At 42.2% G+C, this 15,558-nt stretch overlaps 1 protein-coding gene across 1 annotated transcript in view; it reads right to left on the bottom strand.

The window, feature by feature from the left end:
* Prkar2a (protein kinase cAMP-dependent type II regulatory subunit alpha) overlaps window positions 1-15,558 on the bottom strand; it is a 58,931-nt gene that overhangs the window by 8,410 nt on the left and 34,963 nt on the right. The window contains exons 6-9 of the mRNA XM_028756798.1: window positions 12,557-12,710; window positions 8,588-8,689; window positions 8,361-8,435; window positions 430-495 (exon numbers count right to left, since the gene is read on the bottom strand). Of these exons, the coding sequence (XP_028612631.1) occupies window positions 430-495; window positions 8,361-8,435; window positions 8,588-8,689; window positions 12,557-12,710 (397 nt within the window). The remainder of the gene's footprint in view (window positions 1-429; window positions 496-8,360; window positions 8,436-8,587; window positions 8,690-12,556; window positions 12,711-15,558) is intronic.

Here is a 15,558-nt window from a genome sequence, read left to right as displayed (position 1 = left end):
AAGAGGAGGAGGAGGAGGAGGAGGAGGAGGAGGAGGAGGAGGAGGAGGAGGAGGAAACGATACATAGAGAGTATTCTTCCTGCTACAGGTCATCAGTTATAACATCTGTCTCTCCATGAATGCCATGGGAGTACGTAATGGAGACTTTCCCTAGCAGTCCTAAACCAGGGATGCCTTCCTCACAACCAACCTTATGTGTACCTATTACATAATGGTCCTATATTTTAGTGTTTTTATATTCTTAGATCAGTAACCCTCATTTCACTAGTTATATGAGAGAGGCAAAATTGAGATAGGAGAAAATGTACTAAATCTTTTTAAGGCAGTTCCACACCTTAGAGAACGTTGGCTTGGTGCCCTGAAGTACAGACCACACCGTACAGAACAAACACTGGCAGGAGGACACGTGAAGGGTACATCCAAACTCACCTTGCTTCTAATCAAGATGCTCACTTCTCCAGACTCTATAATATAAAAGCTGTCAGCCTTTTCACCCTGAAAAAGAAGAGGCTAGGTCAGAGACATGTCCACCACTGAAGACTGTGCGTACCGTCTGGCCTCCGATCTCTCTCTCCAACTGCTCAAGTGAATCAGTGGCTAACAAATTCGTAACAAATTAGAGGTTCCTGATCAATGAGAACATTAACCCCACTATGACTAACATTTCTCTCATATTTATCTCATATTTCTCTCATATTTCACTCATATTTATCTAGGAATATGACCAGGTCACCAACTACACAGCATCTCCGCTCTGACTGCCTACGCTGGTGTGCTGAAACCCATTCCAGGGACCAGTAGACAAAAACACTGCAAATAGTCTGAAAGTAAGGCCCAGAGTATGAGGTCTAGGAATAATCTTGATCAACAAACACAGTCCCAAAAAGAGAAAGGGAAGAAGTTCAAGCATTGGAAACCGAGCACAATGACCTGAGGGTCAATCCTCAGAGCCTATGTTTGGGGTGGGAGGAGCCAAGTGTGGTAATGCAAATCTATGATCTCAGAGCTGGGGAGCAGACACAGGCAAAGCCCTGGAGACTTGCTAGCCAGCCAACCTGACTTTAGCAAACTGCAGGCCAGTAAGAGGCCTTGGTTGTTTTAGTCTTTGTACCCCTCCCTCGCACTCTCTCCCCCCATAGCTTTCTCTGTGTAGCCATGGCTGCCTGTCCTGGAACTTGCTAGCCTAGGCTGGCCTTGAACTAACTCAAGAGTTTTACCTGCCTCTGCCCTGAGTGCTGGGATTAAAGCCTGTGTTACCACATCTAGTGAGACCTTGTTTTTTAATTTATTTTTGTTCTACTTTGTGTTTTTTTCCTTTCTTCTTTCTTTTAAAGTGGACTTAGCATGAGCAATGACACTGAAGGCTGTCCTCAGTACCCACCCCAACACACACACACACACTCACACACGCACAGGAAGGCTATCCTTAGCACCCCCCCCCCAAACACACACAGGAAGGTTGTCCTCGGCACCCCCTACACCCACACAGGAAGGCTGTCCTCGACACGCCCCCTCCCCCCCCACACACACACAGAGGAAGAGGACAGCAAGGCTGCAGGCGGCTCTGCCTGGTGCAGCAGGTGCTCTAAGGCTGCCTTTCTAAGCTTTAGGCTTTCTTTCTGCTTGGTTTACTACTAAAGTACCTGGCTGAATGAGCCATTTGGGGAATTTGACAAATCATGTGCCGTGTACTGACTCTGTGCAGGGCACTGTCCTAGGGCCATGAGGGATGCACCAATACATAAAACAAACTACCAAGAAACATGATAGTCAGTAAATTACACAGTTGAGTTGGAGGGTGGCAAGTGTACAGGACAAGAACAGAACAGGGACCACAGGCTCTCCGCTGTCAGGAGGTGGACGGGCTACTGTGTACAACACAACTTTGGGGAAGGGTGAGACCTGAGCAAAAGCTGGCAGGAAGGGAGACTCTGGTGAGCAGACAGGGGAGACAAAGCTTTTGGCTTGTTCCACATTCTCACCCTCACAATTAACTCCTGGGTCAAACCAAGAACAATTCGATAGCAATCATGGGCTATGGGTTGGTTTTGTTCGGACCCAGGTCTGGCTACACGGTTCTGGCTGGCCTGGCATGCATTATGTCTGACAGGTTAGTCTCATTCTCATCAACCTTCCTTCCTCTGCCTCTCAAGTGCTCTACCACACACCCAGCTTGGTGTGGCTTTTGTCTTCAGTGAGAGTGTGCCCTGCTAAGCATGAGTCCTATGTTTGACCCACATTTCAAACCCCAAATGGACACCATTTGAAGCTGACTTGCCTGAGTGAATCTGGTTCCAGCCTGGAATGATGGCTCATGCCTATAAACACAGCACTCAGTCAGCTGAGGCAGAGACACTGCTGTGAGTTTGAGGCTAGCCTAGGCTATGCAGCTAGATCCTGTCAAAGAACTGAAAGATTTTTGTGTTATGGTTTGGATGTAAAATGTCTCCCAAAGGCTCAAGTATTTGAACACTTGGTCCCCATCTGGAGACAGTTTCTGAACCTCTGCATCATGGGGCCTACTTCTGTCACTAGGAGTCTGCCTGAGAGATTTACAATCTGCCTTACCTTTCATCTTTTCTCTTTCTGATTACCACAGATTGACTTGTTCCTGCCACCAGGATTCCCCTGAAACTGTGACCAGAAGAAATGTTCCTACTTGTTGTGGATAGCCCCTGCCCGTCTTGTATTTTGATGCTAATTCCGCTTTCCTGGGAAGGGCTTCAGAGCAGGAGTGAATCAGTACACAGGTGACTTCTTGTGAACCTTCTGCCCACCTTAATTTGTAAAATAAAGGCTAGAGCCAGTGATTGGGCAGAGAAGGGGAGGAGGAGAAATAAAGGTTGGTGGGAAGAGAGAGAGGGAGGAACAACAGAGGAGGAAGACAATGGAGGACAACAACGACAGAGGAGCAGGAGGTGAAAGGACAAACGCATGGCTTGGAAAACCTGCAAGTTATAAGGGTCTCATAGCTGGGGAATAGAGTAGTGTAGTGGTGAATCTGCCCAATCTAGGCATGCAGCTTATATTCATAATTATTGAGTTGTGTTTTCTTTGACAGGTTTTACTTGGGTTGGAGATTTAGCTCAACAAATTGGCTCCCAACTTATTGCTTAGAACTCAACTAACCTGAGGTAAAACCCCCATAAAGAGCTGAGTGAATCTGAGGGGCCTACAAAGAATGGCAGAGAGACTTCCTCCCCCAATCCCAAACAGAGAGCTACAGCCAGAGTCAGGAGCAGAGTCAGCCTGCAGCTGGGCTGGATCAGTGCCCTGTGAAAACTGCAGGGAGGAACACAACTGCCTGTGAAGTAGTTTTCAGGCAGAAACAGTGAACTGAGGGCTCTGGACCAGGTAATTATTTGATATAAAAAAGATATATGCCGGGCGGTGGTGGTGCACGCCTTTAATCCCAGCACTTGGGAGGCAGAGGCAGGCGGATTTCTGAGTTTGAGGCCAGCCTGGTCTACAGAGTGAGTTTCAGGACAGCCAGGGCTATATAGAGAAACTCTGTCTCGAAGATATATAACCTTTTGATACTTAAAGATGAGAAATACAATAAATATCTTTTGGGCTTTATGTGATATTTTGAATGGTTTGACAGGAATTGACTTAGGGAAAATTGTCATTGGCTCTAGAGTAGAAGAGTACAGTGTACAAGTGGAAGCTGCTCTGGAGTACAGAGCCAAACACATAGATGGTATAAATAAAAAAATGTTCTAGGCAGAGGGCTGAACAGAAAGATAGTGTAAATCAGGTATATTCAGATGATATAAAGTTATATTGCCTCACAGGAGACTCGGGTTCTGTCTAACGTGGGCCCCATGGGAATTCTGGGTTCATTTCCTGCTTGGCAAAATAGGGAAGGAAGATGGGTGTGATTTTCAGTTTTGTGGTTATATTTTTCCTCTGGGAAAGAGGTCAAGATAAAGGTTTTTCTGGTTACTGGCTCAAAGATAACGCTGTTTTGGGAAAAAGGTTTCGTCTGTGTGTTTTCAGAAGAGACTATTAAGATATTTCTACCTCCCAGAATTATTTGGATTAAACATGACAGAGGCAGGCCACCAGAAGACTGGATTCCAGAATTCAAACAAAAAAATTATCTTGATACTAAAATTTGTTTTGAATTATATATTGCAGAAATACACAGCCTTGGTGTATCTACTCATCAAGCAAGCTGAGCAGACCTGCTCAAACCTCTGATATCCTGAAATTTCAGCTGGATGCAGTGAAGACACAGACATCAGAGGCCTATCAATTTACCCTTCCCCCGCCCTTCTTCTAATATCTCAACGCCCAAATTCAGCTTGAAGAAGTTAATGAAGAGTCGGCACCCCTATTCCCTGGGCTTGAGGACTGAGGTGGTTAATATTGGGCTGTCTTTCTAGGGAAAAGTAGTGGTTTTGTTGGAACAGGGAGGAATAGCTAGGATTTATTGCATAGCCATAACCTACTCGGTAGAAACCTGTATAATTGTTATTAAGCTGTCGTTATATTTCTTAAATGGTACAAAATTTATTTTGATTTCAAATTTAAGATTTTCATTGGTATGAGTTTCTTATTGATATAAAAGTGAGATTAATATTGTTACTCTCATAGGCATTGTGCCTATATAACACATTTAGGAGTAGAAGGCTTAGACCCAGTCCTTTAAATTTTTTTAACTGATTTGAAATGGTTAGCCTGTGAGTTAAGGGCCTATAGCAATTGCATGGCTCTGAGTTCATTGTTAGGGTGTTTTCTAGAAATAGCTGAGAGGAGTTAATGGACAACAGTAGCAAAGCAAGATTGCTTTACACAGATAATTGGTTTTCAAAAACGTCAGAAGTCCACAGAATTGATGCTACAAACATTCCTATATTAATGTTCATTTGATTAGAGACCTGTCTGCTCCTGACAGCTTCCCTGTCTTAGATTCTAAGAAGAAACTGAGCATCTGTGGAGTTACTCCAGTTGTGGTGAGACAGCCACTGGGCAAGAACTGCCTCTTTTCATCTACAGACAAATTACTATCCAGAAAAGGACACATTTGCTGAATAGTTGACTGATTATATCGGCCAAGACAGTAATCAGCCCTTAATAATTCTGCATCACTAGGTCTGTCAGATGATCCTGGGCCAGAAGGCTGAAGATCGGATGCTCCAACATTTTAAAGTATAGGGGCTGTCCAGGTGTTCAGTGGTCTCTGTATATTGGCTAAGTTTTAGAAGCTATGCTTTGTGCTTACCATAACTTCAGTTAATTCAGTCATTCTGGATTTCTGACGGGGTTGAAGACTTATAGTCTCATAGCTAACCCAGGCTATTTACATTGAGAGAACAGATTTGAGAGGCTGAGTTTCTGCTGACATTCACTCTAAAGCCAGGAAAAAAGCCAGGTTTAGAACTTTTAGTTAGGAGAGATGACAGAGGTTCTATTTAGTTAACAAAAACAATGGACTGGGTGTTAGGTCTATCTTGTACTTTAACAATTATAATATGGTAATATAGTTGTGTTCAATTTATATCTGGGAGAAAAGAGTCTTTTAATTGGACAGAAAGGGGGAAGTGTTGCAGATTGCCCAGGTCCCGGCCTTGTATTTTGATGCTAATTCCCCTTTCCTGGGAAGGGCTTCAGAGCAGGAGTGAATCAGTACACAGGTGACTTCTTGTAAACCTTCTGCCCACCTTAATTTGCTAGAGCCAGTGATTGGGCAGAGAAGGGGAGGAGGAGAAATAAAGGTTGGTGGGAAGAGAGAGAGGGAGGAACAACAGAGGAGGAAGACAATGGAGGACAACAACGACAGAGGAGCAGGAGGTGAAAGGACAAACGCATGACTTGGAAAACCTGCAAGTTATAAGGGTCTCATAGCTGGGGAATAGAGTAGTGTAGTGGTGAATCTGCCCAATCTAGGCATGCAGCTTATATTCATAATTATTGAGTTGTGTTTTCTTTGACAGGTCTTACTTGGGTTGGAGATTTACCGCAACACCTTCCCTTCAGGAAGTTGCTTCTGCCAGAAAGTCACAGAGATAAGCAAAAGGACTAACAAGCCACTGCCAAGTCTGAGCAAGAAAAGAGGCACAAATATTATATGAAATGAAAAAAAAAGAACACCAATCTGTACACTCGATACTGAAATTTCAAAGATAGGACAGGACCAACTCCAGGCCAATAACTTGAAAGAGAAAAACCCCTAGGGATGGGCCACCATACCCAGCCTCACTGGCTAGCATGTATGTAAACAGTATGTCATGCACTATGGTGCAAATCTGCAATAATGTGGAGAACAAGTTATGCTATGCTTTAAGCAGAACAAATGTGTTTTTTTTTTCTATACAGTTCATTGCCTTAATTTTATAATATAAATGTAAGCAAACTTTTACTTCATAAAGTAAGCATGGGCATTTCATGGCATTTGTATTCTGTATATTCAAGGCAGAAACTGAGTTTTGCATAAACCTGTAAAAAAAAAAAAGCACTTGCAGTTACTCTGGAGGCCCAGCTGAAAAGTTTCCTTTACAAATAACACGATGGATTAGTTACTTCCTATTCTGCACTCTCACTTTTTGTATATGCATCACCAGTGTGTATCATCACTGTGGGCATCATCACTGTAGGCATCACTTGAGTCTTGTTTATTCTAGTCTTCAACTATATAAATATACCTAGAAGCAGAGGCATTCAGATCTGGAACCTGGGATGAACAGGATACTTCTCTCAGTGCTCTAGTGGACTCTCTCCTCCTCTTTCACCACAGGTTTGACTAGTTTTCAAAGCTCTGGTGGGGCCAGTTCTATGAGGACTCAAGCACACAGGGCTGATATTCACACTGATCTGAAACCATCCTCCTCATCAAAGCTGGGTTCAAGGACACCTTCCTCAGTGGTCTTGTCAGACTCATGGGCAGATACATTTATATCTGGAAAAGTCCCTAAAACTACTTACATGTAATTAAAATACAAACACAATAGACAGAGAAAATTATATTTCTTCTTCTTCTTTTTTTTTTTTTTTTTTTTTGGTTTTTTTCGAGACAGGGTTTCTCTGTGTAGCCCTGGCTGTCCTGGAACTCACTCTGTAGACCAGGCTGGCCTCAAACTCAGAAATCCGCCTGCCTCTGCCTCCCAAGTGCTGGGACTAAAGGCCGTGCGCCACCACTGCTGGGCATAAATTATATTTCTAAAAGACATTACACGTAACACAGGAGAGCAAAAATTATGTAGCTGTGTATGGTCCTGAACTCCCGACCCACTTGCCTCTACCTCCTAAGTGATGGATTCTAGGTATGCACCACCATGCCCACCTTGCAATCTTCTTTAATTATAATAGTCCAGTTTACTGTGTGGTAATCTTACATTATCCAAAAACAACTAATGGAAAAGAAACAAAGGATCTCCCTATCAAGGACATCTCATAGATCTGATTTATCACTGAATGCTGAGGATTCTGGTGTCAGCACAGAGACAACAGGGAGTATAAGCCCCAGTCTTCTCTGGATTCTAGTACAAATTAATAAAGTTTACTTAAAGTCAAAAGAAAATAATACCCAGTAGAACAAATGACAGGAGCTCACCCCCAGATGAATGGAGGTCTGAGCCTAGCAACACATGGTACAATCACAGTGACTTTGAAGGCTTCCAAGCTTAGGATGACTTGATAATACTGTCTCAACACACAAATAAAATGAGCTAAGAATTCGGCTCAGTGGCAGAAGACTTGGCTTAGCATGTGAGTTCAGTCCCTGTTTCTTCAACTACATCAGGGAGATGGGCATCAATGAACTTCCGAGGTCTCTGTACAAGAGATTACATGAGCTTCCAGTAGTGGGGGACAGTACATTTTTTTCTTTTTTCTTTCTTTCTTTTTTTTTTAATGAGATAGGGGCTCTTTAAATAGTTCTGGCTGATCTGGAACTTGGTATAGAGCAGGCTGGCTTCAAACTCACAGAGCCCCACCTATTTCTCTTTCCTTAGTGCTGAGATTAAAGGTATGTGCCATGATGCCCAGCTAAATCTTTGTTTTCTGTTGGAATCAGAGTAATATAATGTGTCCCAGGCTGGCCTTGAACTTGTGAACCTACTATCTTAGCCTATTTTTTTGTTTGTTTGTTTTATTTTATTTTCTAAGACAGGGTTTCCTCTGTGTAGCCATGGCTGTACTGGAACTTACTCTGCAGACCAGTTTGGCCTTAAACGCAGAGATTGGCCTGCCTCTGCCTCCTAAGTGTTGGGTTAATGGCATGTGCCACCACCGCCTGGCTTACTCCCTCCTAAATGCTGGCATTACAGATGTGCATTACCATACTCAGTCCATAAGCAGGACACTGTTCCTTGAGATGGTGACTTCCAGAAAAGCAGGCGTGTGGGACCGGGACTCACCTGAGTGATTATTCGTTCTCCATCCTTATAGACCTTTTCCCCGATCACATCCACAATCTTCATTCGTTCTGACACCTAAATAATGGATACAGTTATATAGTATAAGGATAAAACCTTGACTGAATGTTATTGTTACAACTAGGTTACAACAGTATTATTTGAAAACCTAAGAGTAGTTTTAACAGGTTTTTATAAACCACATAAACAGACTTTTATTCAAACTTTACCTCTAGTGATTTAAAGAGTGGCACAGACTCAATAAATGACTCAAACATCTTCCTCTTCTTTGCATTGTTTTTCACTATGATTCTTCTAAAAGTCACCCGGTCCTACAAGAAAAAAATAGGAAAATTCTACTATACGTCTGTGTAAGAGAACATTTATGGTTTAAACAGCTGAACCACTACTAGGGAGCTGGAAGTCGCTGCATCAACAGAGTTTAATGATACTGGAAGAAAAAAACCGTCTAACTTGGGCTAGGCAGAAGTCTCCAAACTGTAGTTTGCTCTGCTCAATGAGTGCCACCTATGAGCCATAAATAGAACACAAACAAAACTTCCATTAACTACCTGAGTGTTCACAGGTATTATACAGTACCAAAAGGTACCGTCCAGAAAAGGCAAACAATGCTGTCAAGAGTTTTTAACTATAATGAAAAGACAACACAAAATATACAGGGCCCATGGCCTTAATCAACATTTAGGAGGCTGAGGCAGGAAAACCATACATCCAAGATCAGTCTGGGCTACAAGCTAAGTTCTTGGACAGCCTAGATGATAGTGAGGCCCTATCTCTAACAAAAACAAAAAGAAAACAAAGCATAAAATAGTTAAGAATTGGGGGAAATATAAAGATAGCATTTGAATTGAAATGTATTAGGCCAAAGCACAGAATGCAAACACTACAGTCCTTTCCTGACGGACTCCAGGGCAGGGCAGTGTAAACCTATGAACTCAGACACTCAACAGACAGAAGACTCTACATCAGGAGGCCCAATTGAGCAACTTAGTTCTGTCTCACAATAAAATAAAATGGTTTTGGAATCTGATCTAAGTTAGTAGTATTTTTCTTCTACCTCTGGCTGTCAGAGAGGAATGTTTTTACACACAGTAATGACATCCTAAATATAAAGACTGAAGAATGAAGCCACAAGACAGACAGTGCGGAACTGCAGCTGCTTAGCATCCTTGATGGCAGGGAGAAGCATGGTGGAGAGACACAGGAGACAATGTGGGTTTATGGGCTCTAGTGCATCAGCTCCAGAATTGCAGGCCCTGTCTCATGGCTTGATTCACTTACTGAACCAAAGAAGTCACTTATTTCCCAGTATAGGTGACTGTGGGTCTCCTCCTCTACTGCTCTAAACTGCAGTGTTCTACAGCTCTCTGGCACTGAGCAGGTTGGTCTTCATTATCTTCACCATCAGCTTGCTTGACAGGAGCTACTCAGTCTTTACTGCTCTCATGGGATGCATCACCTGCCACTAATTTCTTTATCTCATGGGCTGGAGTTGGCTCAGCGGTTAGGAGCACCAGTTGTTCTTCCAGAGGTCCTGAGTTCAATTCCCAGCAACCACATGGTGGCTCACAACCATCTGTCTGGTGTTTCTGGAGACACCTACAGTCTGAAGATGAGCTACATACAGTAAACTCATATACATAAAATAAATAAATGTCTAAAAAGTTCCTCTCATACTTTGAAATATTATGCCATTATTTTTAAAATTCAATTTCTGTGTATTTTCTGGGCTAATCTGGGCCAAAAATATTGTAGAACGAGGGCAATTAAGACTGAAACACTGTTGTTGGGTACAATGACACGTCTTTAATCCCAGCACTTGAAGAGCAGCACTAACCCATTGAGCCATCTTTCCAGCCCATTTTTATTCCTTTAAAGAGACAAAAGTTATATTTATCATTATTATTATGGGGTGGGGGGTATTGAGCACAGGTGCATTAGTGAAGGTCAGAGAACAACTGTCATACGTTAGTTCTCTCCTTCCATTGTGGGTTCTGAGGACTGAACTCAGGGTGTTACATTTGCACACAAAGCCACTTAGCAAACAAAACAAAGGTTTCTACTGAGACAGGGTCTTGCTTTGCAGCCCTGTGTAGCCTGGCCTTCACTCCGATGTAGACTAAGCAGCTTCATGTTTGTAGCGATCCTCCTGTTCGGCCTAAGTGCTGGGACTATGACTGTACCACCACCGCCCTATTTAGATAACATATTAATTATCATATTAAGGCTTGCATCTATTTTATTTTGTTGTTCCTTGTTTTCCTTCTTTCTTTTTTATAACCTTTGTTTCACTTTTTCCCATTTCCTCATGGATTACATGAACACTTTCTGGAATTTGGTTTATAAAATTTGACTACATCTCTATACAATTTTTGGTGGTGGTGGTGGGGAGATGGATTATTATTATGTTGCCTAGTTTGACCCTGAAATCCTGGGCTTAAGTGATTTTCATGTTTCAAGCCTCCTGAGGAGCTGAGACTAAGAAACATGCCACTGCATTCAGCTAGAGACCTTTCTAGAGGCTGCTTGAGGCTTACATTAGACATATGATTCACATCAATGTACTGCAAAACTGGACTAGTTTGATAGGTTTTACTTCAGTCTGGCCTCTCCCCCTTTATAAAATGTAGCTGTCTCAAATACTTTTTCATGTATAACAACTACCACAGTCAGTGTACAAGCTCTTAATTAAACTGTCTCACATGACGTAGAAAACTGAAACAAGACTGCTCACTGTTTAACTGCATTTCCTCTTTGTTGTCTATTTGGTATATAGTGTCTCTAACTTCCCTGCTTCTATTGCTTCCCTTCAGAACTGGCTTTGGTCATTCCTTCAGGGTCAGTCTCCTTCCAATGAGAATGTTCTCATTCTTGAAGGGTCTCTTCAGGGAGCAGACAACACTAGCTGACAGGGTTCTATTCTTCAGCACTGACTGTGGGTTCTCTGCATTCATGATGCACCTCTGCACTCAAGACACTTCGTGCTATGTACTGGGTTATCAATTTCTTTATGCTTTTCTTGTTTGGGATTCGCTCTTTTTTTGTTGTTGTTTCTTTTGAGACAGTCTCACTATGCAGCCTTAACTGGCCTAGAATTCACAATGTAGACCAGGTTGAGTCTGAACTCAGAGATCTACCTGCCTCTGCCTTCCAAGTACTAGGATTAAAGGCATGTGCTACCATTTCTGGCAGGATTCACTTATTTTTAATTAATATATATTACATATAAAAACGTGTGTGTGTGTGTATTCATATCTATGTCTGTATCTATTTTACCAAGTTTAGGAAATTTTGAGTCATCTATTATTCTTCCATTAATCAGAAAGATATTAATTCTATGACATAAATTAATTCTTATAAGAGAAGCAGAACTAACTACAGAAATCCTCATTTTAAAAGTGAAATTGGAATTGTAGTATATTTTTTGAAGAGTTACAGATTATGGATATGTAACATAATGCAAAAAGAAACAAGGTAGCCAGGTGGTGGTGGCACATGCCTTTAATCCTAGCACTTGGGAGGTAAAGGCAGGCAAATCTGTGACTAGCCTGGTCTACAAAATTAGTTCCAGGACAGCCAGTGCTACACGGACTAACCCTGTCTCAAAATATCAAAGGTATGTAGGTAAATAAATAAATAAATAAATAGCAAAAGAAAGAAATGAAGAACTACAGTGTTTTACCAAAGACAATGCTAAATTCCATTTCCTCAGCATGGTCACTAGCATTCCTGATGATCTACCTATTGGGTATGGCTATAGACAAAAGGACAAGTGGATGGCTGAACGCAGAATAAAGCACTACTGGTACAGCTAGAGATGGAATGGAAGTGACACCTAGCAAAGGTTTCATGACAGCACTGTCACTGCTGCCCCTCGTCCTCCTCTTCTGTGTGTGCATGTGTGTGACAGTGTCCCACTCCACAGCCCTGCTAGGCTACAACTTAGTACACAGAGAGTTATCTCTGTTCTCTGTAATTGCCTAATAATAAGTAAATGCAGCAAGAACCCTGTCACTACAAGGATATAGACCACCTACATTTCTGTAACTGAGAATAAAGCACATGTGGCTAAGTCACTGAGAAAATGGGAAAATGCATTTACATAAGAGCTCTGACAGTATATTTTCTCATAACTGGCTATAGAAGATAAAACACTACACCATGCATTTCTCACTCACCAATCCCCAAAGGGAGCCGTCTGAGGTGGCGACAATGGTAGCAGCTCTCGGGGTATTGTACATCAGAGCTAGTTCTCCAAAACTGCCACGGTTGTCATACTGACCAACAGAACGTGTTTGATTATCTTTTGTCACTAAAATGTCATAGGTTCCCCTAGAAGAATGACAAGAAATAATTACTTCTGATAAGTTTAAAAACTGACTGATACATATAAGACATAAGAGGGGGAGAGGTGGGGACAGAGCTCAGTTAAGAGTGTTTGCCTAGAATGCAGGAGGCCCCGGGTTTGAGCCCTGATCTAGATAAACCAGGCATAGTGGTTCATGTCTGTAATTACAGCACTAGGGAGTTGGAAGCAGGAGGATTAAAAGTTCAAGATACTCCTCAGCTATTCAGTGAGTTTAAGGTAAGTTTAGGATACACAACATCTGTCTCAAAGGGGGGGATAACCAACATAATTTTGCTAAAACATACAAATGATTTCTGTGCTTTAACATTGTTATTTTTATTAAATTTTATGTTCATGGATGTTTTGCCTGCGTGAAATTTGTGTACCATGTACATGCAGTGCCCAAGGAGGCCAAAAGAAGGCATCCAGTTCTTTGTAGTTAGAGCTACAGATGGTCATAAGCTATGGTGTGCATGTTAGGAATTGAATCTGGCTCCTCTGGAGCTGCAGCCAGTGGCCTTAACTGCTGAGCCATCTCTCCAGCCCTGCATTTGACTTGGCATTTTCCAACCTTGATAAACTGACTTACTTAGTTCAGTAACTTCTTTGTAGCATTCCTGAGGACTTTTCCTGCAAAGACTTTACATCTTTTCTAGTCTGTACGAACTTTCTTCCTTACTTTTGTCTTACTACAGTGGCTGGGGCTTCACACACAAACGATATTCACTGAAGATGGAGAGCACACTTGCCCTTTCTTATGCTCAATCTTTCCTGGGAGGATGGAGGGAGTACAGGGGCTTTCAGCTTAACCCAGGCTGGTCTTGAACTCCTGACCTTTGGCCTTAGCTCCCTGGGTGTTTACAGAGATAAGCCACTATATTTTGTATGATGAATAGCTTATTTTAAAAAGATGTTGAATCTTATCAAGTATTCTGTGGAAAGCATTGAGTTGACTGTAAAGTTTTTCTTTCATGGTTTGTTGAAAACAAGGACCAAAATGATTAAAATAATTAAACAATTTCTTACCTATTATTGCAAATGATAGCTCAAAAAATACTCAGAATTATCCTTTAGAGAAATGGACATGTTCCATTTACTAAGAAGCAAACAAACTTCTCAGAATTTCTGTAAGATAACTAACAACATCAACAAGTGACTCAAAGAGATCCTGAGGGCTAGGGAGATGGCTCAGCTGGCAAAGTGCCTGCATACCCTACAGTGGTGGCACACGCTTTTAATCCCTGCACTCCAGGAGGCAGAGGCAGGTGACCCTCTGAGTTCCAGGATGGCCAGGACTACACAGAGAAACCCTGTCTTGAAACAATCAACCAAACAAACATAGCCGGTTGTGGTGGCCTGCACTTCTAATCCCAGGCCAGGAAGCCAGGTAGATAGATAACTGAGCTTGCTGGCTGGCCAGCTTATGCTAATCTGTGAGCCCCAGGCCAATGAGAGACCCTGCCTCAAGGTGGGCAGCACTTGAGCAATAGCACTTGAGGTGTCCTCTTACCCTTGAACACTGAAGCATAAACACTAACACATGTGTAATCACAAACACACATGAACACATATGCACACATAAGTCCTGGTAAAATCATTCAAAAGAGATAAAGATACTGAAAAGATTTACTGCAGGGCTGCTCACCAGACAATAACCAATTATTCTGGGCTGGAGAGATGGCTCAGAGGTTAAAGTCACTGCCTGCTCTTCCGTGAACCAGGGTTAACTTCCCAGGACACACATGGAAACTCATAACTATTTGTAACTCCAGTCCCAGGGTATCTAATGCTCTTCTTGTTTCAGTGGGCACCAGGTATGCATGTGGTGCACTGACATACATACAGGCAAAGCACCTATATGAATAAAAATGCTTTAAGGAAAGATACCTTTAATTGTAATAATATAATTATAATTAAATATATAATAAAATATATTATATAAAAATAAAATATAAAATAAATATAATTTAATAATAATAATAATAGTAATAATTTACTAGCCAATAGTACAAAGGACACAAAAGTTAGCCAAGAAGTTGGAAATTTTTTCACTCAAAATTTTGAACAGGGGTCAGAGAGATGACTCAGTGGTTATGAGCACTGGCTGCTCTTCCAGAGGACCCAGGTTCAATTCCAAGTACCTATATGGTGGATCATGGTCGTCTATAACTCCAGTCCCAGGGGATACAATGCTGTCTTCTAGTCTCTGTGAGCAGCAAGCATGCCATGTGACGCACAAACAGGCAAGAAGGCAAAACATTCATACACATAAAGGTTTTTAAAATTTAAAAAGCCAGGAATGGTGGCACACATCTTTAACCCTAGGAGGCGGAGATAGGCAGAGACAAACTCTGTAAGTTTGATGCCAGCTTGACTTACATAGAGAGTTCCGGGACAGCCAGGGCTACAAAGAAAAATCCTGTCTCAAAGCAAAGTAAATGCTAACAGAGCTGGAGAAATGACTCCACAGTTAAGAGCACTTGTTCCTTTTGAAGAACACCCAAGTTAGGGTCCCAGCACTCACGCCAGGCATCTCACGATCACCTGTAACTCCAGTGCCTTCTGGCATCCATGCCGTCCTCTGGCCATGGCCAACACCTGCACATATGTGCTATGCATGCACCCAGACACCCAGACATACACATAAACTAAAACTTCCTTTGAACAGGGGCCAGTAAGATGCCTCACTGGTAAGGGTTCCTGCTGCCAAGCCTAACAACTGGAGTATTTCAGTCTCTGAGCCCCACATGGTAGGAGAGATTTGACTCCAGCAAGTTGTCCTGATGTCTGTACATGCACAGACTCGTGTGTATGTGTGTGTGTATAAAACAC

The sequence above is a fragment of the Grammomys surdaster genome, unplaced genomic scaffold (assembly GCF_004785775.1).
Source record: "Grammomys surdaster isolate TR1022 unplaced genomic scaffold, NIH_TR_1.0 126131, whole genome shotgun sequence".
NCBI classification, from domain to species: Eukaryota; Metazoa; Chordata; class Mammalia; order Rodentia; family Muridae; genus Grammomys; species Grammomys surdaster.
This window is presented reverse-complemented; position numbering and strand designations above follow the sequence as displayed.